Raw genomic sequence first — 27,776 nt, forward strand, 5'->3', positions numbered from 1 at the left:
AGCCATATCAAACGTTATGAAGTTTTGATATCAGATGTCTGGCATTAATTTGCCCCTCGGACGTACAGCTTCTGCTTTGTCTAGCGTTTGAAGCGTTTGAAGAGTAGCCTAGAGGACAGAGAAGCCGATAAATCAGGTCATTTGTAGATGAGGGGAAAAGTCTAAATGTGTATGTACAATAGTTTCTTTTAATATATATATATAAAAAAAAAAAAAAAAATCATGCTAATTTTAAAATTTGTAATTGCACATAGAAGCCAGCGTGCACTTTTTTTTTTTAATGTACCATACTCGTACATGAACCTATGTTATGTACGTTACATAAATGACTATTCTATTCAGTAGTTAAAATTATTTGGCAACAAACCACCTTCTCATCTAGCATTAGCTAGTAGAATGCTAGCCTAAATAACACGCTAGCACAAACTGACATGACATTGCACACGGGCAAACAAATTAGCCCACTAGCATTTATTAAAAACCCTGTAATGTGAATTCAGATATTTAACTCTAAATACAATACATGTTTGAAGATAATTGCTAAAAATCTGTTCAAAAACTGAATTACTCCAAGTCCATTGTGAAGATATAGCAGCCCAGTGGCGCACTTTGGAGTCCAGCATGTTGCTCCTACCCCACTATTTAACAACTTCAGCACATTTAGAGCTGTGATATGGCGAGGTTAGCCTATGGGCATCAGTTGTTTGTGGTCATGCATCTAGTGTAAGAATGTACTTGTTACATGTTTATTTTGTTTCTGTTTGTTCATTGAGATGAGTGAAAGTTATCCAATGAGTGGAGGGATTACATTTCGTGGTTAGACTCTACAAATTAGCTACTGATGTAAGCCAGTTCTGCTTTGCATTCCACTTTATCTTCTTTTAAAAGGGAAGTCAACCCCCTCAAAAATTATTGACAATAATATGTCCTATGCAGCCCCGTTAGCCTAAATATGGTATTCTGGTTGATATTGCATCAGTGGTTAAGCAGCAAAATCCAGCAGTTTTTATCAGCATCAGGAGGCAGCCATTTTGCCACTTGCTGTCGAGTGAAAATGACATCACAGTTTCTCAGGTAACAAACAATCACAGCTCAGCTTCAAAAAAGCAGTTGTGCTGTGATTGGTCGTTGCCTGAGCCCTGAGCAACTGTGATGTCATCTTCAGTCGACAGCGAGTGGCAAAATGGCCTCCACCTGAGATGGATAAAAACGGCTAGATTTTGCTGCATAGCTCATATTCCACAAATGTAATATTAATAGGAATGTCATGTCTAGACTAGTGAGGTCACATATAACATATTAGTGTCAAGAAATTTTTAAAGTTGACTTCCACTTGTGTTGTGTTGTCATTTCAAACTTGTTCCACAAGTGTGAAATGATCCCAAACTTTGGACATTCTCTGTTTTATAATAATAATGGACTCTTTTTCAACAGGGCCACTGAATGATAAACAAATCAATAGGGTTAAAAAATAATTTAAGCCATCACCATCAGCGCCGCTATTTAAAGGTTCGCCGTTACAAATCATCAACTCCGCAAATCTCTTAATTTAAACAGTCCCCCCCTCAATCTCCACGGCTTAGAGGCAGCAGCATCTGCTTGACACACGCACACACGCACTCCGCATGGGAACATCCTAAACTCAAATTTAACCTGAGACGTGCTCTGACATCTGTTCCTCTAATGACTCGCATCCACGCACTTAGCCACTGGTGAGTGTTTGCGCATTAGCATGTTCTTGCTGACACAACTTGCGCCAATGATTATTATTATTTTTTTTAAAGGTTACACACTCAGCCGCAGCTCAGCATCCAGCTTAGCATGGCCTACATTACCTCCCGATGAATCAATTTGTTATTCGGAGGTGTCAGGATGAAGGTGAAGGCTCTCGTAAGGGGATTTATAAGCGAAGGGACAAAGCAGGCAAATCACACTACTTTTTTGTTGTTGTTTGTTTCCTTTTGAAGCCACGCAAACCCTCGCCCAGTGACTCATAAGCAGCTTCATGTCATTAAATGCCAGAATCCCACCATGTGGAAGTGATGCACAAACCAAAATAGTCTGATCACCTTTTACACGCCCTGAATTATACATTAACTTTTAAAAATAGACTGGTGTTTCTCTGTATTTGTTTTGTTGTGTGTGCAAAGGCTGCATCCCTCTCAGCCCCCGAGGCAGATTTGGCTCCAGGCCACCGCAGCCGAGCTCTGCAGGGAGAATATGAATGGCATTAGCTGCGGGCTGTTGCCATGGTGTTGACTTATTTACTGTACATCAGCCCACTGACTTCAAACAGTACGTTTTGGCTGCCATATTAGCGTCAGCGTTATCATCCGAAGGACACATTTCCACTGGGTGATTTAAAAAAGAAAAAAAAATCCACTCTGGCCGCTAGTAAACAAGACGAAAGTTGTGTGGTAAAAGTGCTTGGCAGTGACAAATTCAGTCTTTCATGTGTGTTATGTGAGTTTAACATGAACACAAACATTCCACTTAATATAAATGTACATTTCTTGTATTATTATTATTACAATGTAATCTGGTAGAAAATCAATATTTTTTTGTGTGGGGCTGATGTTTTTATTTATTTATTTTTTTTATTTTTTTATATTCCACATGATAGATAGTGATATTTTTTTGTTAGCGATGGCTTTCTCTGAGTTATTGTGTTGTTTATCGTCCACCTTAAAAAAAATGACTCGCCTCAAATTTTGCTGATGCCTCTCTTTTCCGTGCAACAACAACATTTCATATGATAGTGGCCGCTGCTGTAATGGATGCTACACCATAATAAATTGTGTGTGACACACTTAAAGAACAAAGAAAAAGATTCACTTCCAATGCTACATTTTTTTTCTGAAAAATTAATTTGTATCCCACTGAATGCCTCACTTCAAATAGACGTGTTAATTTGAAGCTGTTAGCAATTCTAAAAAAAAAAATACTTGTCAAATACTTTTTTTTCCCCCACTAGTGAGTATTTGTACAGAATAATGTGATCATTTTTGCGAAATTCTGACAGAAGTTCAACTGGGAAAACTACCTTCGAAAAGAAAAGAGAACTGTACTTCCAATTGGAGTCGATAGATGGCGGTCGAGACGGGCAGCCAACTCTCGGAAGTTAAGTGGAAGAAGAACGAAGACGACGAAGAAGAAGCAGTAGCTTACACGTGTTTACATGTCTGCTTGACTCATCGTTGTCCCTTTTCGACATGAAATGAACTCTCGAAAATAGAGTTTATTCCTTCAACGCATCGCTATTCAAAGAAGAATCATTTTTTAAACGCCGACATGGCGCAGAAGAAGAAGACACTAACCAAGAAAAAGAAACAGACAGTCAATAGAGAGCCTTATGCGGACTCTGACGGCGGAGATTTCGAATTGGATGTCCGAATCAAAGACGATGATTCTGTAAGTCTTAAAAGTATTGATTCATATTCACATATAAGTTTGTTGGATTTTTTTTACGCTCGATGATCGAGATGAGTGAGTGCCATTATTGATTCCACTATTGACGTTCTGTGTGTATCTGGGGGTATAGCTCAGTGGTAGAGCATTTGACTGCAGATCAAGAGGTCTCCGGTTCAAATCCGGATGCCCCCTTCACACTTGTTTTTCTTAATTAAAAATATTAACAGAATTGGGATAAAAAAATGGCTTTCAAATAATGATCCCTACTACGCGGTACATTGTGCTTTGTGACATCTGTTAAGTGCCTCGTGTAATGTAACGACAACATAAGGATCTATTTCCGGAATAAAAACAAACGCGGAACATATTTAAATAAACTTAACATAGGAAGATCCGATCTGAAATTGACCCAGATCATAACCTCAGAACTGTGACGAAGTTATGCCACAATATTCAATTGTATCTAATGCCCACGATTAGGGTAAATACATTTGTGTATGGCTTTTAAAAGCTATATCGTTATATAATAAAATATGTATTTTTATGACAGCCCAGGGGGAAGCTGTTGCGCTTCCCAGCAGCTTCGGACTGCCTGTCTGATGTGGAGCCGGACACCAGGGAGCTGGTCCGGGCACAGAACAAAAAGAAGAAGAAATCCGGAGGATTTCAATCCATGGGTGAGAGCTACCAGGACATGAGTATGAAAAAAACAAATTACAACTATGCTTTTGTTACTATATTTTTTGTGTGGTTAGGACTCTGCTACTCCGTCTTCAAGGGCGTCATGAAGAAGGGCTACAAGGTGCCGACGCCAATCCAAAGAAAGGTGAGCCTGTCCACTCTCTGCATCCTCGAGTACACATGAAGTTTATTGACACAATATATCTTAAACTTGTCTTCCGCATGTCAAGACTATCCCGGTCATTCTGGATGGCAAAGACGTCGTGGCCATGGCTCGGACAGGCAGCGGCAAGACGGCCGCCTTCCTGGTGCCCATGTTTGAGAAGTTGAAGGCACCTCAAGCCCGGACAGGTGCCAGGGCCCTCATCCTGACCCCCACCAGAGAGCTCGCCCTGCAGACCATGAAGTTCACAAAAGAGGTAAGTTGGCAAGTGGGAGGTTAACTGAATCAGACCTGGAAATAAATTCCACTAAATTTGTTCGTCGTAGTTGGGGAAATTCACTAAACTGAAGACGACTCTGATCCTTGGTGGAGACAGGTGTGTGGTTTTATTTTTTATTTCACTTCCACTTTAAACATTTTTTTTGGTTGCTCTCTTAAATTAATTTTATGTCCTCCAGTTTGGAGGACCAGTTTGCTGCGCTTCATGAAAACCCTGACATGTGAGTACAAACACAAATGTGCAAAAAATGACGGATTAAATTGCTTACATCTTATTCCAGGCACACAATGTTAAACAGAATACAGAAAAATGTTTTCCTTTAAGCTTCTATGTCCATCCATCCATCCATCCATCCATCTTCTGAATAAAAAAATAAATAAATCTTTTTGTTGTCTTTTTGTTCTCTAGAATCATCGGTACCCCTGGCCGTCTCATGCACGTCGTCCAGGAAATGAACCTGAAGTTGAATCACATGGAGTACGTGGTGTTTGACGAGGCTGACAGGTGATTCAAATGTTTTGCAATTCTGCGATCAAATTCCATGAACATGCGCCTTAAATGGTCCTCACCCGTTCAGGTTGTTTGAGATGGGCTTTGCCGAGCAGCTCCAGGAGATCATCAGGAGGCTTCCTGACACTAGACAGACTTTGTTGTTCTCTGCCACGCTGCCCAAACTGCTGGTGGATTTTGCCAGAGCTGGTGAGATCATACCTAATATGGGCTTTACTGTGACAGACACTTGTGTAATCCAATGTCAGCATTTTATCAAAGGTTACAATAACCCAGATATGAAAATCAGCAAATAGCTGATGCTAATAGTAGCAGCATAGCCTTGACTTACCTTTTAAGAGGATAAAGAAATGCTAGTTTTGTTTGCACGTCCTTGGTGTTTTACATTGTGTGTTAGCATTAATCTAGCAGACCCTAGTAAATTATGTGGTTTACTATTTGGTGTATGTTTTGAAGTTAGTAAATTAAGGTTCCACTGTATAGAGTTGTAATTCTGTGGCAAGAAAAAAATTAATATGATAATATTCGGTATTGGAAGATGTGTATAAATTGTGCAATGAGTTTAGTTATTTTTGTTCACAGGGCTGACAGAACCAGTGTTGATTCGTTTGGATGTGGACTCTAAACTCAGTGACCAGATCAAGGTTAAAAAAACAAAAAAACAATCCAAACTTAATTTAAATTGTGCCCATGTATTGAAGCTGCCTTGTCTCCCCTCCCGCAGCTCTCCTTCTTCCATCTGCGAGTAGATGACAAGCCGGCACTGCTGCTCCACCTCCTGAGGCACGTGGCCAAACCTCAGGAGCAGACGGTGGTTTTTGCCGCCACCAAACATCACGTGGAGTACATCAAGGAGGTCAGCGTCGCGTCACAGAAGAGCGTCCGCACTTTTGAGCACGATTCTCAACGCATGTCGTGATCGCGCAGATGCTGTCGTCAGAAGGGGTGGAGTGCGCCTACATCTACAGCGCCCTGGATCAGACGGCCAGGAAGATCAACATCGGGAAGTTTGTGCACCGCAAAGCCATGGTGCTCATTGTGACGGATGTGGCCGCTCGCGGTATTGACATCCCCCTGCTGGACAACGTTATCAACTACAACTTTCCCTCCAAGTCGAAGCTCTTCTTGCACAGAGTTGGTGAGCAAACGGCAGATTACACCCAAGAGAGTCCTTTTTTTATTTTTATTTTATTTATTTATTTATTTATTTATTTATTTTTTTTACTGTGCTTTTTTTTAATGGAGTTTATGTCTACATTTAATAGATTAAAATTGTATGAACAGCAGCAATTTAAGGTGTACCATAATTAACTGTCAGTCATATTTAAAATTTAATGGTATTTTATACCAATATAACATTTTCATTTCCTTAAATATGAAATTTGCACATAAACCCTGAACATGGTTAAATCTAAAATTTTAGTGTAAGTTCAACTTTTTTCTTCTTTTTTTTTTGAAGAATTTTACTGTACCCTGCACTTTCTGTCCATAATTTAGAAATATTTAATTCCATCAATTAAATGGTGAATGATATTTGCTTGTCAGGTCGTGTGGGCCGAGCGGGCCGCAGCGGCACGGCCTACAGTATGGTTTGTCCGGACGAGGTGCCTTTCGTGTATGATCTTCACCTTTTCCTGGGAAGACCCGTGCAGCTGGCCACTCCAGAGCACATGACAGGTAGTACATGTGGAGAAAACAAAAGCCAAAAAGTGATATATATATATATATATATATTTTTTTTTTCTTCAAATCAAATTGTCCTCCCTGCAGTTTCAGATGGTATGTTCGGCCGCGTGCCTCAGAGCATCCTGGACGACGAAGCCGCCAACCTGATCACGGCGCACAACAACTCCATGGACCTGCAGAACCTACACCGTGTCTCAGAAAACGCATACAAGCAGTACCTCAAGTCTCGGCCGAACCCGTCTGCGGAGTCAATCAGACGTGTGAAGAACTTGGACCTCACCTGCATGGCCGTCCATCCTTTACTGGGTCCGTTTTTAGAGAACGAGAGCTCTTGGCGACTTCTCATCAGATGCAAATTAGTGACTGTTTTTGTTTTAGGGTCTGGTTTGGAGAAAACTGAACTGGAACGCCTTCAGATAGTTGATGCCATCAAGGGATACAAATCTAAATCGGTGAGTGTGCCTATTTGAACATTTTGATAACCATTAACTTATCGTACGTATGTCCTCTTCTAGACCATTTTTGAAATCAACTCCAGCAGCAAAACGCCAGCCAGTGAGGTGATGCGGGCCAAGCGCTCCAAGGACTCGCGTCTGGTGGACAAATTCAGCAAGGACAGAGAAAGTCTGGCTGCAGAGAGACGACTTCATAAGCCCGTCAGCGTCCCAACCGGCGAAGACGCGACTGACTCAGGCGAGGACGACGCACTACAGGTAATCAATTAAAAATTAAAGCAACATTCACGTCATTTCTACAATTTGCATCATTTTTCTACATTTTTAAAAGGTTGAGCTAAAGATTGACTCTTGGTTCCTTTACAGGAGGTTTTCTCTGAGGTGGTTGGTGGGAAGAGGAAGAGCCATCAGGACGAACAGGAGCGTCCAAAGAACAAGCGAGGCAAACGTGCGATGGCCAAAGATGAGGAGTACTACATCCCCTACAGACCCAAAGACTTCAACTCGGAGAGAGGGTGACACAATATTATAAAGCCTCACATGAGATTTCCGTATTAGATGCGAGCTTCACAAAATCTCGTTGTGTTTTTAGGTTGAGTTTGAGCGGAGAGGGCAGCGCCTTTGAAACGCAAGCATCCTCCGCCGTCCTCGACCTCATGGGAGACGAAGGAGACCGGTTCAACCAGCACAAGAGAATTATGAAATGGTGACGTGAAAGTGGTTAGATTTCTTATATCGTCATGTCATTTATTTGGACTTGATCCTTAGGGACCGAAAGAGGAAGCGCTTCGTAACAGAAACGGGAAAAGATGACCAGAAGAAGAGGATTAAACTTGAGGGCGGTCAAACCATCCACAAGAAGAAGAACAGCAAGAACTTGTATCCTTTGAACAAATATCTCGCCTCTATTATTGGTCGTTTTCTTTTAAGTGCAACAATTTAAAATGTGAATTGGACTGGATTTTTGCTGTATTACTTAACAAGCTGTCAGTTACGAGGAGTGGAAGAAGAAGTACAAGATTGAGGACAGAGAGGCGGGCTCAGATGGGGAAGGAGGTGGAGGAGGAGGCGGGAGGAGACCACCAAGAGGTATACTTTGCAACTTGCCTAAAAACCATTTAAAATGAAAAAATATTACCACCTTTAATGGTGGGCTTGAAAATCATAATATTTTTCCCTTTACTCCTTTGGACATTGTGTTGTGAATGAACCTCAGCTTTTGTCATGAGTATTTTTTTATTTTTTTTTGGTTGGGGATTTGATTTGATCATTTATTTCATTTATTTGTAAAAGAAAAAAAGACAGTATAACGTGAAACAATATTCTCCGATGTTGAATAAAAGGAGCAGAAAGAAGACAAGTCGGATTCATGTAGATAAAGAAGTTCCAGCGTACAATTAACCGCAAAGATGCTTCTCAGTATAAATCCCTTTTTTGTTTGTGTCTTCCAGGTCGCGGTCGTGGTCGCGGCCAGAGTTCGTCGGGGCCTCAGTTTATGGCCAACGGCAGCAGGGTGCGCTCAGAGCTCAAAAACAGCCAACAGATCATGAAGCAGCGCAAGAAGCAACAGAAGCATCACTTCCTGCAGAGTGGAGGCCTGAAGAAAATGCGCGCCAAGAACAAGAAATGGCTGGGAGAGGTGAAGAAGTCTGGCTTTGGTCGAGGTAGCCAAAAAAACGGCAAGATGAGGAAGAAGATGTGAGAATAAACAATGATGGAAGGTGGCAATGCTCATTGTGATTCTGTCATCACTGTGAATTCTCCAAACGGGAATGTTTGTGAATGACTTGTTTTAGCTGTGTTTATGAGTGCTGTACTATGTGTGTATATATATATAACATAACTAATAATAAAAAAAAAAAAAAAAGGCCAACGTTTTGTCAAGTCTTTATTTAAAATAAAAGAAATGTTGCCCTTTCAAATGAGTCGATGTTCTGCCAAAAACATTCTGCAAGACTAGCAAGAAGCTGAGCTGCGCTGTTAGCAGACTCATCAGGTGGGAACCCGAGTAGTAATTATTATGTATGCCATTACGCTACGTAATAAAGCTGGTTTTGATTATTTTTAGGTTTGAGTTTTACGGCAACATACAACTCATTCCAGTTGACGTCGTTTCATTCAAGAGGTATTATCAACAAATAACGCATTTACGGTCCTGTAAATAGAGAAAATGAAAATTGCAGCTAAAGGTAAATTATTCCGACAAGCTAGCCTGGGTGCTGGTTAGCAACGTTAGAAAACTAATAGGCTAGCGTTTAAACTCCCGAACACGACAGCGTTTATTGAGGTTTTCATGTTAATGTAGTTTTGAAGCGTGATAACTATTAAAACAACATTATCTAAGGAAGTGGACTTAGGTGATACATTTATGTGGGGGGGGGGGAAGTGAGTCGCATTGAGGAAGAGGGCTCAAAGGTAAACGGAGATGAATAAGTGTAGATAATGTATTGGAATGAAATAATACCCCCCCAAACCACATTTTACTTCTCCCCCAAGTTGTTCTTCCGTATGAACTTTGATAATAGCCTACTGCTGTTTTTTTTTTGTTTTTTTTAACGTCTTGTAATGACTATTGATGCCACAAGATGCCGCTGTTGTCTACCAAGCTTGACTTAATAGGCCAACATGAATGCAATATTTTATTTAGACAACAAATCTAACACCTAAACATTAGATATTAACAATAGTTAGCTAAGGAATGGTATATTGATATTTTAGTAATCTTTTTTTTTGTTGTTAACATCTGATACTCAAGTTTTAAATTAGCTAGATGCAGTCACATTTTTGCTAGGTCTTGATTGATGTGCTGTACAATATAGTATACATTTTTATCTTGAACCATCACGAATCTAGTTTCTGAATGTTAATGTAATGCTGAATGTTACTTTAAAAAAAAAAAAAAAAAGTTTCGGGCCAACTTATCCCACACTCATCCCTGCTGCTTCCATGTCAAATGCTAATGTGATTTATCATCTGCAGAAATCCATCGCCCACTTTAAGAGAAGCCGTGTCATCCCCCCCAACTGCTGGGAAGGTGCAAAACATGAGCACATGCAGAGGAAACATCAGCACTGTGCCAGTCAAAGTGAAGGAGAGCAGTTCCTGATTTCATCTGGATATGGTTAGTTCCATCTTGTCTTTATCTTTTTTTTTCTTAACTTTTTTTATGTGCTATCCAACGTTATCCGTTACCAGAGGCTGTTCATTCTGTGCACATTTCCGGTCTTTTACATAAACGCTGCTAAAGATGGAGGAAAAATGAGCAGTGATCGGGTATGTAATTATTTGTTGGGTGTAAACACAGCTGTGTCACCATGGTGATTGTCACGGGGACTCCCTCTGGCATGACTCATAGTTGAGGAAGGTGCATAAGGTGCATTTTCCAATACTAAAGAAATGCATTTTAATGATACCTTGGACAACAGCTCATACCCACGCCTTTATCATCTTTACCATCCTCTTGTCAGTGCCTGTGACACACCAGCAGCTCTCCAGATGTCAGTGGCCTTATCTTCATTCAGGGTTCCCAGGATGAACACAACATCCACTTGAGATACACCCGAGAGCCTGCCGCGTGCTCTTGAGGAGGTGGAAAAGCAAAGCAATGCAAGGCAAGCTACACACTTGTTAAAATGTTATATATAATAGTATATGAGATCGACATTTTAGTTCAGGAAAGCACACTGACTGAATAAAAATAAGACATTTGCAAATATGTGATATTACTTTGGGAAACAGTGACTAAAATGTTTGTCTGTTTCTAACATTTTATGGCCCAAACTAGTAACTAAACCCTAACCTATTAATGTTTATACATTTTTCTGCACTGTTACCATAAGACATTTTTTTTAGCCATTGATCGATTTTTCAAATAATCTTCCTCCCCACTGTATTTACATACAGTATGTTGGGCCCAGTCTAGTGTATCCCAGCTTGCCACTCATGCGATCTGTCTCTCCTCATCAGATAAGCTTGCTCGGCCTTTCTCAGGCTATCGCTTACGAAGCTGCAGGCCACTTGAAGAATGACAACAGCCTAACATGACTGACATTTGCCAATCTCCGGGCAGCAAATTCGCTCTCCCTTGTAGAAACCCGCTACAGGCTGCCTTTTATCTTGAGCAGGACATTTTGGCGGGCGGGGGAGTTTAGATGCTGAGAGGTCACCGACTGGTTAGCTTGGTTTATTGTCGTATTATAATCACAACGCTGCGGCTTTGTTTTGAAAACAAGACAGCTCATGAAGATGTTTGTAACGTCACAGATGTTTGAGAGGCTGAAATTAGCTCCGTCGCAAGTGAAGATTTTGACTTGGGGCCACAAACGTCCTAATTAGAGCTGGAGATGTCTGCTGGGGCTTGTTGGCTGTGCACCGCCGAGGCTAAAAGGAATACGAGGCAATGTCACGCTAAGTAAACACGCCGAATCTACACTGACAGATTCGTATGACACCAACCGGCCGTCCAAGTCTCACGTTCCTCAAATGTCTTTTATGTGAAAAGTGTCAATTAGAACCTTCACGAGGCCACATGTGAAATGATTTTGATTTCCTTTTCTGCCGTCACCTTCTTTGAAATGACAAAATGACAGCTCGTCACCAACACAATGAAGGCTTTGTTTGAAATATGTCAGACACATCCTAAAAGTTAAGCATTGTGCAAACATAGTCGGGCTGAATTTGAGCGTTTTGCTTCCCTTCCGATCAAAGTCAACCAAGAGTAGATGCCGGATGTTTCTCATATGGCCGCGGTGGGCCCACTGGCCACCCCAACGTCTATGGCAGGAACGGACAACTTAAATGCTGGAAGGAGACCACACACACGTCTAAAACAGTTACATGATAAAAAAAAAATAAAAAAAAATGACACTTTAAATATGGACAAAATATGTGAAAAATACCTCTTATTAAATATTTATTTTTGATAATACATTTTGCAATGCGTGTATAAATGATCCGCTAAAAGGGCTTCTTTGCACAAAAAGTACAATTCAAGGATGGCACAAACCTGCTGACAGCAACAAAACATGAAGTGCAAGAACTCATTTTATGCATTTTTATTTTTTTTTTTTAATAAAAATTAGCTCACTCAAAATGTAAATGTTATTGAAGTACTATTTTTTCCCCTGCATATCATTCCAAATCTGCAAAAAAAATATTTGGCTTACTCAGGTAGTACTACAGGTCAGTTTATTAGACCCAGTGTAAGTGCAACAAAGGCATGTCTGTCATCTAGTGGTGAATGGTGATATTACAACATAAACTACAATCGACCCCTGCATAGTCATGCTTCGTCACCGACACCTGCAGATTCTCAGATCTATTTACCCCCCCCACTGTATTTAAAAAAATATATATTTTGGTATTCTTTCTGGTATTTTTTTTTAACCATTTCCCCCCACTTGTCATAGAAAATGTATATTGAATATAGTATAATATAATAACATTTGGGTTTGTACTAATAATAATACTAATAATAATAAAGTCATTTTTTTTTTTTTGGTCAAACTTTTTATTTTAATTTTTTATTATTATTATTAATCAAGGGGCTGTGCAGAGTGTGGCCATTGGCTGCCAGTTTCCCATCCCTGCATAAGCTGCAAGAACAGTAAGCAAACAAAATAATTTATGCCTCACCATCTAAAATGAGTTAAATGTTTAAAAAAAAAAAAGTTAGCTTTACAGAGGCAAAGCAGGCCTATGTGCTAATGAAAACCATAAATGCTATCCTATGATACTTCAGGCCTTGTTCAATATTAAACAAAGCAGTGAGACAGTCTCTGGACTGGTTTCTGAAAACCTCACCTGCCAATTTGAATGTAAAGACAGTTTTCCATAACCCGACAGCTGTGTTTCCACTGCGATCTGTCAATCTGGATTCAGGCATCAGGAATTGTTACATGGAAACCTAAATGCGGGCCAATGTTTTTGGGAGGTGAAATACAATCTGCCCTTTTTTCCTTATTTTGCACATCTATTTGGTCCCGTAAGCATCTTTCCATAATCTGCTTACAAGTGGAACCTCTGAGGTCAAACGCAATCCGTTCCTGGATGCCGGTCCACCTCAAATCTGCTCCAATTAAGAATCAATTTTCCCCTTGGGAAATACTGAAAATAATCCATTCCTGGGTCAAATTGTTGCCATAATGAAACCTTCATTAACTGTACTGTCTTGCAAATGTGTATAAAAACAAGCTAGCCGCATGCTAGCTAATGCCATTTATGAGGCTCTTGTGAAGCCGGTTTGTCTGTGTTGAATGTTTGCATGGAGTTGAACGATCTATGTAATTATAAACTCTTTTTAGGGGAGGGGTTGAGAATTACTCGTAGATTTTTATTTTTATTTTTTTTACCCAGGACATCTCCTAATTTAGTGTAATTAAATGCTGAAATTCGAGTTTCAGCTCGGTTTGTTGTCTGTATTTTATAGTGTCCCCGCGACCCTTGTGAGGAGTAAGCGGTTAAAAAAAATGGATGGATGGATGGATGGATTTTATAGTGTAACCAGCATGTGTTGGATATGGATATCTGGATGCTGCATTCAGTGGCAGTAGGAAAGAATTTGCTCGCTAATTAGCCTCGCTAATCTACCACTTGATTGACAATTAGAGTCTGCTCTGTGCTAGCAGAGTCACGGCCCTGACTAGATGACACGAAGGGGTTATTTTTGGGGACGTTTCTGAGTGGTCCTCTATGGGGCGGGTGGAAAGTGGCTTATCAGCTCCACTACTCCTTGATGAGCTGATTTGTTTGCATGCAGTCAACACTTTTTTTTACCGGGACGCAGAACAAACACTTGGCTTTCCCACCAGAAGTGTCTTTTTTTAATTTAGTTAGTAAATTGTATTATTGCGGCGTTCTTTCCCTTTGTATGGCTCCAATATGTAGGCTCAGCATTTGTGCTTCCACACCTCTAGAAGAGCATATTTGGCCCTAGTTATATACATTTTGTATATTTCTTAAATTGTGATATTGCGAGGATTAAACAGTGTGTTCCAAATTGATATTATGAAACAAAGTCGGAACAGTATGAGATTGAATTAAAATTGTTTTGCAAGGAAGTCATAATTCATTAGAAAGTGTCCCTAATATTACTAGTTCAACATATGAAATAGTTTAATTTTTATGAAATATACATGTATAATAATAAAATATAAGAATAAAATAATTTTAAAAAAATGCAAGAATAATCATTTTTGCAAGAAAAAGTAAATTTTGTAAGAATATAGTAATCATATGAGATAATTAAATACACAATATTGCGGAAATGAAATGGAAACATTACAAGAATAAAATCCAATTTCTAAGAAGTTAAAATATTGCAAAAAGTTGAAATATTATTCGAATATAGTCTAGTCAAAATATGATGAGATAAAAAAATCATAATGTTGTAAGAATAATATTGAAACAAAATTGACTTTATAAATCACATTCAAGATTTTCGAAAATAACATTGTTATTTACAAGAAAAACTTTCACTATTTAAAAAATGTCAAAATATAGCAATAATATTAGTGTGAATTTTGCAAGAAAAGATTGCCATAGTTTTGTAAGAAGTAGGTTGTAACGTTAATGTAATACTGCCACTTGCTAGTGTGGACTGAAAATGACATCACAGTGCAGAACAGCTCAGCTTGTAAATGTCACATGACCAATGTGATGGGTTGTTACCTGAGCCACTACCGTGATGTCATTTTCAAGTGACAGCAAGTGTCAAAATGGCTGCCCACTGAGACGGGTAAAAGCAGGTTGATTTTGCTGCTTCATATTCCACAAACACAATATTAATCAGAATTCCGTGTTTAGACTAGTGGGGGCTTGACTTGACTTTCCCCTTAAGTTATTTTGCAAAACGGTTAGAAAGTAGCGAGAGTAAAGTTTCCATGAAACAATGTTGAACTTTTTTTGGAATATTGTCCATCAGGCCATCACAAAAGAAGGAACGTTAACAAAAGTTGCCTTCTCCTTTTTCCTGGTCAGAGGAATGTTTTCCCAGACTCTCTTTTCGCCCTCCGCAAGCACTCTGTCTCTCTCTGCGGCGACGCACTTCATTTGTCTTCGCCAGGATCAGAGAAAGAGCGAAAAATCAAAATAATCACCCCCGCCATCAAGTAGGAGAAGTCTCGGAGACAAAGTCTGGATAACAAGATGACACAACTTGTTACGACGGAGCCAGGAAGAAAATGGCCACTCCACGCCGTTATCTTCTTCAGCTCGTGTTTACAAGAAAGTACACTGGTCGAGGAAGTTACAGTAGATGATATTCTCCTTTTTTTTTTTTTTTTTTTTTTTTTTTTTGATAGGGTTACACAAAACATATTTAACTGACTTTTGGCCTGCTTCGTTTCCAAGTTGATACGACGCCCAGAAAAGTTCCAAATGTTATGAGAATTAAGTGAAAAAATGAAAATAATGTCAGATAAAAAAAAAGTAGTTGTATTTGAAAATTGTATATATTGCAATATTGCTCGAATTATGTCATAATTTTGACATATTGATATTTTGATATAAATTATGATATTAAACTCAGTTAAAAAGTCATATATATATATATTTTTTAAAGGAATACATTTACAAGAATAAATTCCAAACGTTAACATCATTGTCGTAATTTCGTGAGGGGAAAAAATCAAAATAAAGTTCTTGTGTGGCAAGCAAGAACAAAAATCTGAATATTTATGTGGAAAACTTTAAATGGAAATTATACAAGAATAAACGGGAAATTTTTGTAATGTGGAGTGAATAGTCATTAATTATAAAAATATATATTACATAATGAATTTGAAATGTAAAACATGACAATAATAACGTCAGACAATTTTAAAGAAAGACGTATGTATTCTAGTATAGCATTTTCTTTAAATTTCCATGAGTACCAGTACCTTGAAATAATGCTGAGTATCATCCTGATACCGATACCTGGTATCGGTACTCACCCATGTCTAATTATCGCAAGGCATATTGTTGCAAAAAAAAAAAAACTTTTGAAAAAGCTGAAAATAGTGAAGTTCAAATATTACAAGAATAAAATCATAAAGTTGCTAGAAAAAGCAATTTTTCAAAAACGAACCTCATCATTTTGCATCAAAAAGTAGAATCTTTACAAGATTTAATTTTCAAAACAATTAATTTGCAATATTATGTGAACATAACTCAACATTGGGAAAAAAAGTGAACTCGAGGGCTTTACTTCCTGCTGCAATTAGGCTAACAGCCAAAAGGTGGCGCTCTAACCTTTGTACAGAGTCAGCTGACAAGTGAGTGAGTGGCTTGTTGCATGGAAAGCTGTTTGAACATTTGATATCATTTGATATCCTTGATATTTATTGAAGGTCTATTTGCTGATATGGTCTTCATCCTCATTTATTAGACAAGTCGGCGCACCCCCCAAAAAAAGTCATAGTTCAGGGCAACAACCTGAACCTTGTGAAAATGTCTTTTCCCACATTTTACAACAAAAAAATAGGAGTTAACAGAACTACAGTAATTGTTGATAGTGGAATGATCTTAGAAAGTTGTGTGGGTGAATTTGAGTGAGCAGTCATCAGCCAAAGTTGGCCAAGGCGGCCGCTACAATCCCCGCAGAGGTCGACCTGCGACCTCTTCTGTATGTCTCGCGTTGACTAATGGCAGACCGAATGAAGTACAGTTAGAGCGATGGGGGGGAAGCGGACTGGCGTTAACATGTTCCATAAGGGGCCGCTGGTGGGCTGTGATTGCACGAAGAACATTTTCCCATCACTCTCTTCCTCCCCCAGGCCTCGGATGGCACGCAAGGGCCTGACCACCGCCGCAGCACGGCGCCGAGCGGGTACTGGAGGAAACACGAGTTTGCGCACGGGTAAGTGTGCGTGTGTGTTGGAGGGCCGAGACCCCGGATATGTTGTGGAAGTGTGTAGTGGACAGGGGCCAGACAGGACGTGACCTCCTGGAGGAAGCTTGCGTCGGCCAATAGGACGAGTGGCTATCAGTCAACACCTTTTGTCCCCCCCCTCCATGACCGCTTCAAACACATGCAAGGATTAAACTCTTTTTAGTCGTCTTTTGTAGAAATCACTGACATATCTTAACGACATCATCATTTATTGCAATAACCGATATTGGCGAGCCATTGTAATATAGATCATAATCATCCAGATTAATCCCAAAACGTGAGCCAGATGTGCAGCAGTCACCTGTAAGAAGTGCACACGGTACAGCCCCCAAGTGTCATCTAGCAGGGACACTTCCACCACTCCCAGTTCATCATAGGGGCAGATCAAAAAGTCACTCCCCTGCTGGTTGTCCACCGGCTAGCCTGCACCCTCGGACAAATGACCTGCGGGGTCAGCGGTCCAGTTCCGCTGAGGGTGGAGGTCAAGGGCCAGAGAGTGAAAAACTGATGCCACTGTGGTCCAAGTTTTTAGGCTTTCTGTTTCGGACTTCCCCATCACTGATTTTTATTTTTATTGTTGTTTTATTATTATTATTATTATTATTATTTATTTATTATTCTACTTTTGTTGGTATTTAAAATTAAATTAAAATTTTTAATAGCATAAAAAAACGCCACAAAATTTGGAGATTCTTGCTTTTCAATTGACTTCTGTGTAATGAAAAACAGAAATATAATAATTACAAATAATGAGATCAATTATAAAATTAACAGTGAAAATAGTCACATTGTAATTTAATTTCCATTTTCTTCTCGCAACACTAAAGAGAATTGTATGTATGTTAGTATGAAATTGTGCAAAAGTTGTACACTTTCGTGTCTTATTTGCCCTCAACATGAGTGTAACTGCATGACAGCGTTAAGCTTCAATAGATACAGTACACATAATTTATTTAATACATTTGTGAAATGTAAAAAAACTGTTTTAGGAGATGTGTTCCATTTCCGTTTTTGCCTTTGCTTAATATGAATTTATAACAAAGCTTTTTCAAACAACCCCAATACAGGCGTAGGACTAAGTTTCTAACTTCTTCCTACTTCCTTTTGAACATGTAAACTATGATTGATTGATGATTTTATTGGGATTTTCTTTTCTTTTCTTTTAATTTCTGTTTTTTCTGCTGTTTGCTTGTTTATAGGTTCAATCAAATCAAATCAAATCAAATCAAATAATACTAGCGGTTTTCCACTAATTATGGTGGTTTATGTAAAAAACAAAACAAAAACCCAGCAAATTGGAAAAAGATATGAAAACTCAATTTTTTTATTTTATTTTATTAAAAATCGCAAATTTGTTTAGAATTTCATATTACCGTACCCTAAAAAACACTAGAAATAGAATACTTGCCTTTTATCACTCCAAAATGAGCCATTTTAACGTCTCCTTTCATAGTTTCATGCACATAATCGCAATTTCAATTTCTAATTTTATAACATTTTTCTCCCTGCAGCATTTTTCTTATGAGAATTTAGACCGCAATAGTACAAAAGTTATTTATTATTATAGTTATTATTATCATTTTCGCGCAACATAGCTATAACACGCTCATGTAAAAGTAACATATGCTAAATATCCACTATAAATATACATTTTACACATTTTAGAAATTATTATTATTATTAATATTATTATTATTAATTTATTTATTTCGTAAAGCACATTGAGTTGCAGTAGTATGATAAGATGCTGTATAAATAAAGTTTACTTGATTAAATTTTTTTTTTTTTTTTTTTTTGACTTGAGTGAGAAGATAGTCCCGTAATAGATGGACGAGCATCTTGATGTTAAAAAAAAAAAAAAAAGGGGGCTAAAAGGTGCAAATTAACAGAGCTGTCAGTGGTTCCTTGAAGTGAAGTGAACTTGCCGATAAGCCGAGTGGCTGTTTGAGGGAAAACCGACAGGGAACCCCTCAACCGAGCCCTCCAGCCATCTGGACCTCGTTCCCCTAAAAGAGAAGAGATTGACACTGAGTCTAAGAGTAATGATCGAAAAAAGTACGATAACGCTCAATTATCAATGACGCCTAACCTTATTTTTAAACATATTGTGAGTGGTGCCTTGATTTAGAACATGCGTGTACTAGGGCTGCAAATAGCAATTATTTTGATAATTGATTTATCCTTCGATTATTTTTTTATTTAGGATTCATTGCTGAATGGGATAGGAAACAATGTTTTAATTACCATCTTTTTAGTTAAAAACAAGACAATAGTTCACATTGACATTAGTGCAAAAAATGGATTTGTTTGTAATGTCATAAAATGTTGATCATCGTTTTCCGAAGTAAAGACAGATATTTGTGCATGTTTTATTTTGATTCCACGCAAAGGTAATCTGCTTTCATGGTGGACTACAGGAATCTGAGAATATTCACTGTTGAGTGGCTGAAATTCCAAAGTTTCGGATAACGTTTCTAAATTATTAATTGATTAGCAAAAATATAATATTAATTAATTTGATATTTGATTAATCAACCTATTGTATTGTATTTTGATTTATAATAAATATACTCAATAAAAACATAATGTAATAAAATAATTTCAATAGAACAATCCGAATCTAATAGTTTGTCTACCTATGTGGGGCTGCTTCTGATAAGCTTTGGCCACCAGGGGGCAGTATAAATAACATCATATGGATATACATGGCAAAAGAGGAGACGGTCACAACTTCTTAGTAAGATGCATTAATAGTAATTTTTTGCAGAAGTTAATAATACAGTCTGATGTTCAACGGTCATTATAACACTGCAACATCATGTGCTAGCACCAAGTTAGCGGCAAAGAAATGTGTAATTGTTTGCTTGACAACTGGAAACTGTATTTAGGAGCTCCATTTTAGTCCTGGATGGTCTCATCCTCCTTCAGGTACCCTCGCATCTTTCTTTCATGAGGCTCAGAGTGTTTGAGCAGATCACCCCCCGCTGTTTTCTGCCAGCGATACGTCCCGCTACACGTTAGCAAACATGACATGTGCGCTCGCGCCCGTTACAACTCAACAAGCTCTTCTCCACTGCCGCGCCGCTATCGCATGCTTTGTGAGTGAAACACGACGATTCATATCAATTTGTAATTTTGTATGTATGTAAAAGCCAAAGCGGACTTGGCATTATTTTAATAAAATCGACAGAATAGAAAATTGCCTTTTTTTTTTTACTTTTTTTTTTTGCTGTTTACGGCACACATGCCGATTTTTAACATTGAAACTGATTGTGTGGTGTACTCAGGAATACCAACACAACACACACTCTAAAGAGAATTGTTGAACCAATTTAAGATTACAAATTGAATTGTTGGCCAACTTAAAAAAACAACAACAAAAAACAGTTCAATTGGCAACACACGATTGAATTAAGTAGTCCAAACTGAATATATTAAATTTCATTAATTATGAGTTCATTAAACTTAATATTTTGAATGAGAGTCACTTTGGATTAATTCAGGTGAATATATTAAGTTTAATGAACTCATAATTAATTGAACTTCATATATTCACTTTGGACTAACTTAATTCAATCGCGTGTTACCAATTGAAGCGATTTTTTTAAAGTTGGTCAACAATTCAATTTGTAATCTTAAATTGGTTCAACAATTCTCTTTTTAGAGCGCGCGACACATGGAAGACGTGCTATTATAAATATTAACCAGGTTAACATTTACAATTGTCGGCTATAGCTGTTTTTCGAGCAGAATGGGGAGGGGGAACAAAATCTAACTTTTCACACCACACACCACAGAATAATCACTCATGATAATCTTTCAGAGGAATCTGACAATCAGGCTTTTGCTGTTTTTCAATCCGAGGGAAATAAAAATGCTCAAATTTGGCTAGAGAATTGATCCGAAGGAAAACAATAAGATTACTTATTGAGTACATTAAGTACTCACTAGTACTTAAGGATGAAGTTGTGTTGTAGCATGTTCCACGTGATTAGGTGGAAAAAAATATAAAAAAAAATGATAATCTGTGAATAATTGTAATACTTTTGTACAGCAGTGTGCAATTGAAGTGTGCTGTTGGTCTTTTGACATATGACCTGTTTGGCTTCCTGCAAAAGCTTTTCATCTTCCTGTTGCAACATCTTTTTCATGTATATTGTCCCTGTAAGTGTGCAAAATGAATGTGCCGTGCGTGCGAGAGGGTATTATCACTGTGGTTGAAATGATATCCAGAGCGCAAACATCAAACACCAGAGGCTGGCTGAGTTATGGTGCATTGAGAACAAAGGGGGGGGGGGGTGCATTACGATGGTTAAGGGGATGGAAAGAGCTGGAGAAGGAGATAGATGACGCAGACGCGAGGACAAGAAGCCTGGCCGCTGCATCACTTTCTGTTCGGTCGGGGTTCTGAGGCTCTGGGCTTTGTGTCGGTCACGATCCGGAGGAGAAATTGCTCCCCTGTGGAAAATGTGAAAGGAAAGAGAGTTGGATGCAAGGGGATACGTGGGGCACCCGGGATTTGCATGATAGGTGACATGAAGCAGGTCCCCATTGGGGGATGCAAAAATCAACAATTATTTGAGAAGTATTTGAGCGTTCAGAGTCTGATTATCAAATGTCTCTTATACTGAGTGATTATCCTGTGGTGTCGTTGGTAAACTTTTCAGGAGAATCTGTTAAAAATACATGGGGGGGGGGAAAATATATTAAATCACAATTGCAATATTGAGGCGGAAAAAAAAATATTTTTTAACAACGTGATATGAATCGTTACATGAATTACCTTTGCATTACACCCGCTACACACATGCCAATAATTGGGACAATTTTGAGCATTTCCTCGGCTTCTGATTAAATAGATGACTCGGTTGCTGAAATAATCGTTAGATCATTTATCTTACACATTGGGCGTTCAAGTGTCTACAGCAGGAAATCGGTAATTGGGCCGAATATGAAAAATGATTGTCAGATGTCTCCCAAAGATTATCCTGAACAGTGTAAGAATTCTTTTCCTCCCGCTCAGTCAACTAATGTTAACAAAACCATGTTCCGTATTAATGATATTAAATCATTATGTATGTGATCAAAAGACGTCTCTGAAAGATTATTGTGACCGATTATCCAGTGGTATGTGATATGTTAAAAGTGATTTTTTTTTCCAAACCAATTGGTCAAGAATTGTAAATTATTAAAACCTGTTGGTCATCTCTGAAGGATTATCCTGAGCCATTATCCTGTGGTGTAAAAGTATTTTCCCCTCGATCAGTCAACTATCGTTAAAGTTAAATTTGTTTAGTATTTATGATGGTAAAGCGTTATGTATGCGATCAATAGACGTCTTACTTTACTATATTATAATATAACTTCTTCGATATGTCTATGAAAGATTATTGTGATTGATTTTCCAGTTTTGTGTGGTGCGTTAAAAGTAGTGTTGTTCCGATACCATTTTTTGGCTCCCGATACCGATACCGATACCGACACCCAGCTTTGCAATATCGGCCGATACCGATACCATACCGATACTAAAGTTTTTTTTTCCTCAACATGAAAAAGCTGCCCTGCCATTGTTTCAGAGCATTCAAGGGCCAATAGGATATCTTAGATCGGCATGCAGTGAACATGTCACATATCAGTGAATGTCGTGCACCAGCAAGACACAAGATGCAGCATCCAAAATCCTATATTAGCGTTGGAATGAATGGTATCGGCATGTTACTTGTGAGTAGTCACCGATACCGATACCACTGTTTTAATGCAGTATCGGCACCTCTGCCGATACCAGTATCGGTATCGGAACAACACTAAAAGTGATTTTTCCAACCTGATTTGTCAACAATCTAAATGTTTAACTTGTCACTCGTCTCTGAAAGATTATTCTGAGCGATTATCCTGTGGTGTAAGAGTTGTTTCCCAATGATCAGTCAATTATCGTGAATTTTAAACCTGTTTAGTATTTACGATGGTAAATCTTTATGTATGCAATCAACAGATATCGCTGAAAGATCATTGTGACTGATCGTTTGGTATGGGGTATTAAAAGTGATTTTTTCCAACCTCATTGGCCAACAATCCTTAATGTTGAACCTTTTTATTACGGTAGTTACAATGGAAATACTTTGGTGTGTTGTCAACACCGAGTTTGTTTGAGCCATGATGTGACATGAAACGAAAAACAAAGTACAGAACTTGATAATCGGGTGCTACAAAGCAGCTGATGTCTGTTTTTGTCAGCGTTTCCAGTGGTGCGCGGGCACGTGTCTGCATGGTGATGAATAACCAGAGCCTCCTCGGTTATCTGCACTTCCTCGAGAGTTCCAGCGGGCTCCAGATGCAGCCATTCATCTTCATCCATCCGCTCAAATTTTCGAGCAGAGTCGTAGTCGTGATGGGCCGTCAAACATCTGCGGGAGAGATCATGTGAGCAAACAATCTCGATGCGTCAAGTACATTGTCACCATCGCACACGCAATAACAAGCACAACCGATGGAGCCAAAGCAATATAATACTGAATACTATGCAGAATTCTTCTTCTTCTTCTTCTTCTTCTTCTTCTTCTTCTTCTTCTTCGCCTTCTTCTTCTTCTTCTTCGCCTTCTTCTTCTTCTTCTTATTATTATTATTATTATTATTATTACTATTATTATTATCATCATTATTATTATGCCAGAGAACAAAAACAACTTACATAGGGGTCTTTTTGAGCAACTAACAGAAGATCATATGAGTGTAACAATAACCGGTTTGAAGCGCATAATTTTATTTTATTTTATTTTTAATTATTTTATTTAAAAGAAGTGAATGTACCATATCGAACCGAATCGTATCGTTCCACTTTGAAATATATCGAGATACGTATCAAACATTTTTTTTTTTTTTTTTTTTGCGGAGTTATATATCTAGGAAGATAATTGTAGATTTACATTACTGACAATTTCATTCAAATGGATGTAAAATGACAACAACAAAAAAAGTGATCGTAATCCCACCGAGTCGAACCGAATCAAATCACTTTCGAAACGGAATGTCTTGATTTGAATCATTTCACACCACACGTATCAAAAACCGTATCGAAGTGTCTTTCGGGTTATATGCAAAAAACATGTTTTAATATGATAGAAACATGCAAAAATAAATTTATGGTGGCAATGGAATCAAATTTAGATTGGGTGGGAGTCTCATAATAAAATAATAACTTCTTAAGCAGTGCATACAGTACAATAATGCAGTATGTCGAAAGAAGTGCACAGCAACTCACAGTTGAAATGTCAGTAACGACCAGACAAGTGAGGAAGAGTGGACCCAGTGTGCGCCGGTCGTGTGCACATGGCGTGCAGCACACCTACCCTCACAGTTTGGCCACATTGTATTGCCGTAATTGATAATAAACAGGTCTTGTAGCGGCGGATTTTTATTGCTTTTCCAGTCTTGTTAATTCCGAAACCAAATGCATTGGTTATTTCCTTCCCGATTTAAGTGGGGCTTACGTTGGCCGCTTCCATCAACATACCTCAGTTAATGGGCACCGCCGGCCAGGCCGCCTCACGTGGCGGCTGTGTCAATACCAGAGACGGAAATCAGGTGGCTGCTCGGTTCAATAGGAGATGTTTGTGTGACTGGGAAAATACGAGGGCTTTCTCTTTCCGTGTTACAGTCAGTTATGCAGTGGGTTCAAATTCCATTTAAAAACAAGAAAAATCAGAGAATTCCAAGTATTATTCTCAACATGTTTTGTTTTTTCTATGTTTTTTTTTTTTGTGGCTTTTCCTGCCAATGTCAACGGTTGTATGTAGGTACAATATTTTGGTGCTGTTGCTCTTATTAAAAAAAAACACCTTACAATTTTTGGAACAGATTAATGGCATTTACATTCATTTTAATGGGGAAAGAGCTTTGGGATGGCCGTTTTGAGTTCTGACCATTGTCACAGACCAAATTAAACTTGTATGTCAAGGTACCTCTATACTATATTGGGCTCAGTTATAAAGGAAAAAAATAATACAACTGATTTATCATTTATTCAACTATCAAAACTCAACTTTATATATAACTTGAACGAACAACCAAAAAATGAAGGAACAACAAATAACTTTCTAATAAAATAATATTAAAATTAATATTATTAAAATAATATTAAAATAATAATAACAAGATAGTAGCATATTAATAGACATTAATAGCATATTAAAATAATAGCAATAAATACAAATAAATTCCTGCTGTACGCACCTTGGCCTCATTGGGGCAGTGTGGCGCATGCACACGGGATTCACACTTATTCACAAAGTAGAAGAAAGTGGGCAATTAATTCAAAAAATATCAAATTATGAAGAATATATGTCTGTGAGTATTTTTATATTACGTGTCTGCATGTGTTCCCGTGGAAGTTGTGTATGAATATTTATTAACTGAAGTGCTATCATTCCCGGAACTCAATGCTAATTTACTAATTAGCCTGGCAATGGGATTTCCCATTGACTACTAGCATTATCACCTATTTTGCTTTTTCTTTTTTTTGTGGCAACATAAAAGTCATCAGAAAATAAATACTCCAGTAAATTACAGATACAGGTACCTGATACAATAAGAGAGTATTCACAAGCGGCACAGTCGAGTTAAGCTCAACGATGGAGATGTAAAAACTCCACTAGGAACCGTATACAATATATAGCCGACCAGCAGGAGGCACTTATTTTGTGTAGCCAACTATTCTGTGTGAAATCAAGCATCCAGATCTCCGCCCTTTGTGTCCCGGGATTGAGGTTGAGCCACGGTGAGGAGAGGAGACGGGCGGGGCGGGAGCCGCCAGCGAATTCTTGTCCAAACATTCTGCACGCGGATTTGTATTCATTGCACCCCTGTTGCTATTGATATCATTACGCGGGGTGCACATGCTGAGAGGCGGGGGCCGGGACTGGCAACGCGGAGGTCACGGAGCTCCAGGCCCTAACGAGAAGTGACACTGGCTCCAGGTCGGCCAAGCATCCACCGGATTTCAATGGGAGCCGCACTTTCCCAGTCAGCGAATTAGATCAAAGATCATTACCTGCTAATCAAAACACATGAGCGTAAGGGGCTTCCCCTCTCCTGCCCGTCTGGATCTCGGGCTGAGACAAAAAGGGGAGACAGCACTGGCTACTGGAATGGACGGAACTTCATGCCCTCCCACTTCCCCTCCTAGCCACCCAGTCCCAGATGTATTAAATCATGTTTCGGATAAACTTCATGTTTACACCAACTCTTGTTTGTATTCGGAGCTGCGTTCACACGGGATCCTTCCGGGGACGTTGCGTCTCCGGCTCATTATTCTTTCCCATGGCCAGCGGTCTCTTTATGGTTGCATAGGTCACTGCCTCCTGATACAAGACATGATGATGATGTTAGAATGAAGATGACTTTAATTATGTCCAAAATAAGTCTAATGATGTTCAAAGTTGTTATTCAAAGAAAGTCTTGGTCTCGAGATTGGTCTCAAGACCATTTTGACGGGTCTTGGCCCTGTCTTGGAATCTAAGGCAGTTTTACTCGGTATTGTCTCAGTCTCAGATAAGGCGGACTTTGGATTTTCATCCACACGGGTCGAGACGGTAGTACTGTGATCAGTGAGAAATGCAAAATGTAGGTGGTGTCCTGCCTTCCTGGTTTTACCTGGAGTGCCACACCCCGTTTTTCATTGTACTAGTTGAGAGACAAAATAGGAGAATTGTTCTTCTTTTTTTTTTTATTCCAAAAACAATGAAAAAAAAAGATACTGCTAATTTTGTTCTTTTTTTATACAGTCTTGGTCTTATCTCAACCTCCAAAATTCATGGTCGTCTTTTTTCGGTACTCTCAAGTCTTGAGAATGTCTTGGTCTCGGCCGGTCTTGACTATATCACTACAAAGGATACATATAGTACTTACATATTATACAGTATTGGTCTTTTCTTGGTCTAAACCTCCAAAGTCTTGGTCTTGTCTTGGTCTCAATACACTCAAGTCTTGATAAAGTTTTGGTCTCGGTTGATGTGGACTTGAATACAACAATACTGTCAAGATCTTCACCAAATGTGGACTGTTTTTTGTTTTTGTTTTTTTGTTTTCCTTTATTATTATTATTATTATTATTATTATTATTATTATTATTATTATTATTATTATTATTATTATTATTATTATTATTTTAAGTATACAGTCTTGGCCTTGTCTCAGTCTCAACCTTCAAAAGTCTTGGTCTTGTCATGATCTTGGTACTCTCGAGTCTTGATAATGCCATGGTCTTGGTTGGTGTGCTCTTGACTACAACACTGCTTAGAATATTCTCAAGACCTTCACTTAACATGGACTGTGTTTTTTACACAGTCTCGGTCTTGTCTCAGTCTCAACCTCCAAAAGTCTTGGTCTTGTCTCAGTCTTAATACCCTGAAGTCTTGATAATGTCTTTGTCTTGGTAAGTGTGGTTTTGACTACAACAGTACAATAGAACACTATCAAGATCTTTACTAAACAAGGACTGTGCGCTGACTACATTCGTTTTCTCTTATCCCTGGATGATGGTCTTGACTGACTTTGGCTTTGTCTGATTTAATCAAACAGGAACTAACCCCCTAAGTACAAATTTAATCAACAGAACTCTGCCAGTTTTAGATGTCTCCTTCCTCCATTTCACCTGAGTACGATTCGAATAATTTAAATCAGAAAGACTGCGAACTGGACAAGACTTGTGATTGATCAGACTAA

At 38.6% G+C, this 27,776-nt stretch overlaps 1 protein-coding gene, 1 long non-coding RNA gene and 1 other non-coding gene across 3 annotated transcripts in view; all 3 read left to right on the forward strand.

Moving 5' to 3' along the window:
• The first annotated feature begins 3,125 nt into the window (after nt 1-3,125).
• On the forward strand, nt 3,126-9,043 carry ddx54 (DEAD (Asp-Glu-Ala-Asp) box polypeptide 54). The gene is made up of 20 exons (XM_077498088.1): nt 3,126-3,411; nt 3,962-4,088; nt 4,167-4,237; nt 4,323-4,511; nt 4,582-4,631; nt 4,714-4,755; nt 4,944-5,039; nt 5,113-5,234; nt 5,628-5,689; nt 5,770-5,901; nt 5,973-6,183; nt 6,591-6,722; nt 6,816-7,037; nt 7,110-7,183; nt 7,247-7,444; nt 7,553-7,701; nt 7,779-7,892; nt 7,955-8,065; nt 8,178-8,275; nt 8,638-9,043. Exons 1-20 carry the CDS (start codon nt 3,292-3,294, stop codon nt 8,886-8,888), a joined length of 2,571 nt encoding a protein of 856 aa, XP_077354214.1. The 5' UTR covers nt 3,126-3,291; the 3' UTR covers nt 8,889-9,043.
• trnac-gca (transfer RNA cysteine (anticodon GCA)) lies at nt 3,532-3,603 on the forward strand. Its single transcript has one exon. It is a non-coding gene; the product is annotated as a tRNA-Cys (tRNA).
• Nucleotides 9,044-9,197: 154 nt separating the features above from the next.
• The window catches only part of LOC144001931 (uncharacterized), an 87,260-nt gene continuing 68,681 nt past the window's right edge, over nt 9,198-27,776 (forward strand). The window contains exons 1-5 of the long non-coding RNA XR_013278635.1: nt 9,198-9,311; nt 10,166-10,307; nt 10,654-10,797; nt 16,942-17,024; nt 23,292-23,477. This is a non-coding gene — a long non-coding RNA (uncharacterized LOC144001931). The remainder of the gene's footprint in view (nt 9,312-10,165; nt 10,308-10,653; nt 10,798-16,941; nt 17,025-23,291; nt 23,478-27,776) is intronic.

The sequence above is a fragment of the Festucalex cinctus genome, chromosome 15 (genome assembly GCF_051991245.1).
Source record: "Festucalex cinctus isolate MCC-2025b chromosome 15, RoL_Fcin_1.0, whole genome shotgun sequence".
In the NCBI taxonomy this organism is placed as follows: domain Eukaryota; kingdom Metazoa; phylum Chordata; class Actinopteri; order Syngnathiformes; family Syngnathidae; genus Festucalex; species Festucalex cinctus.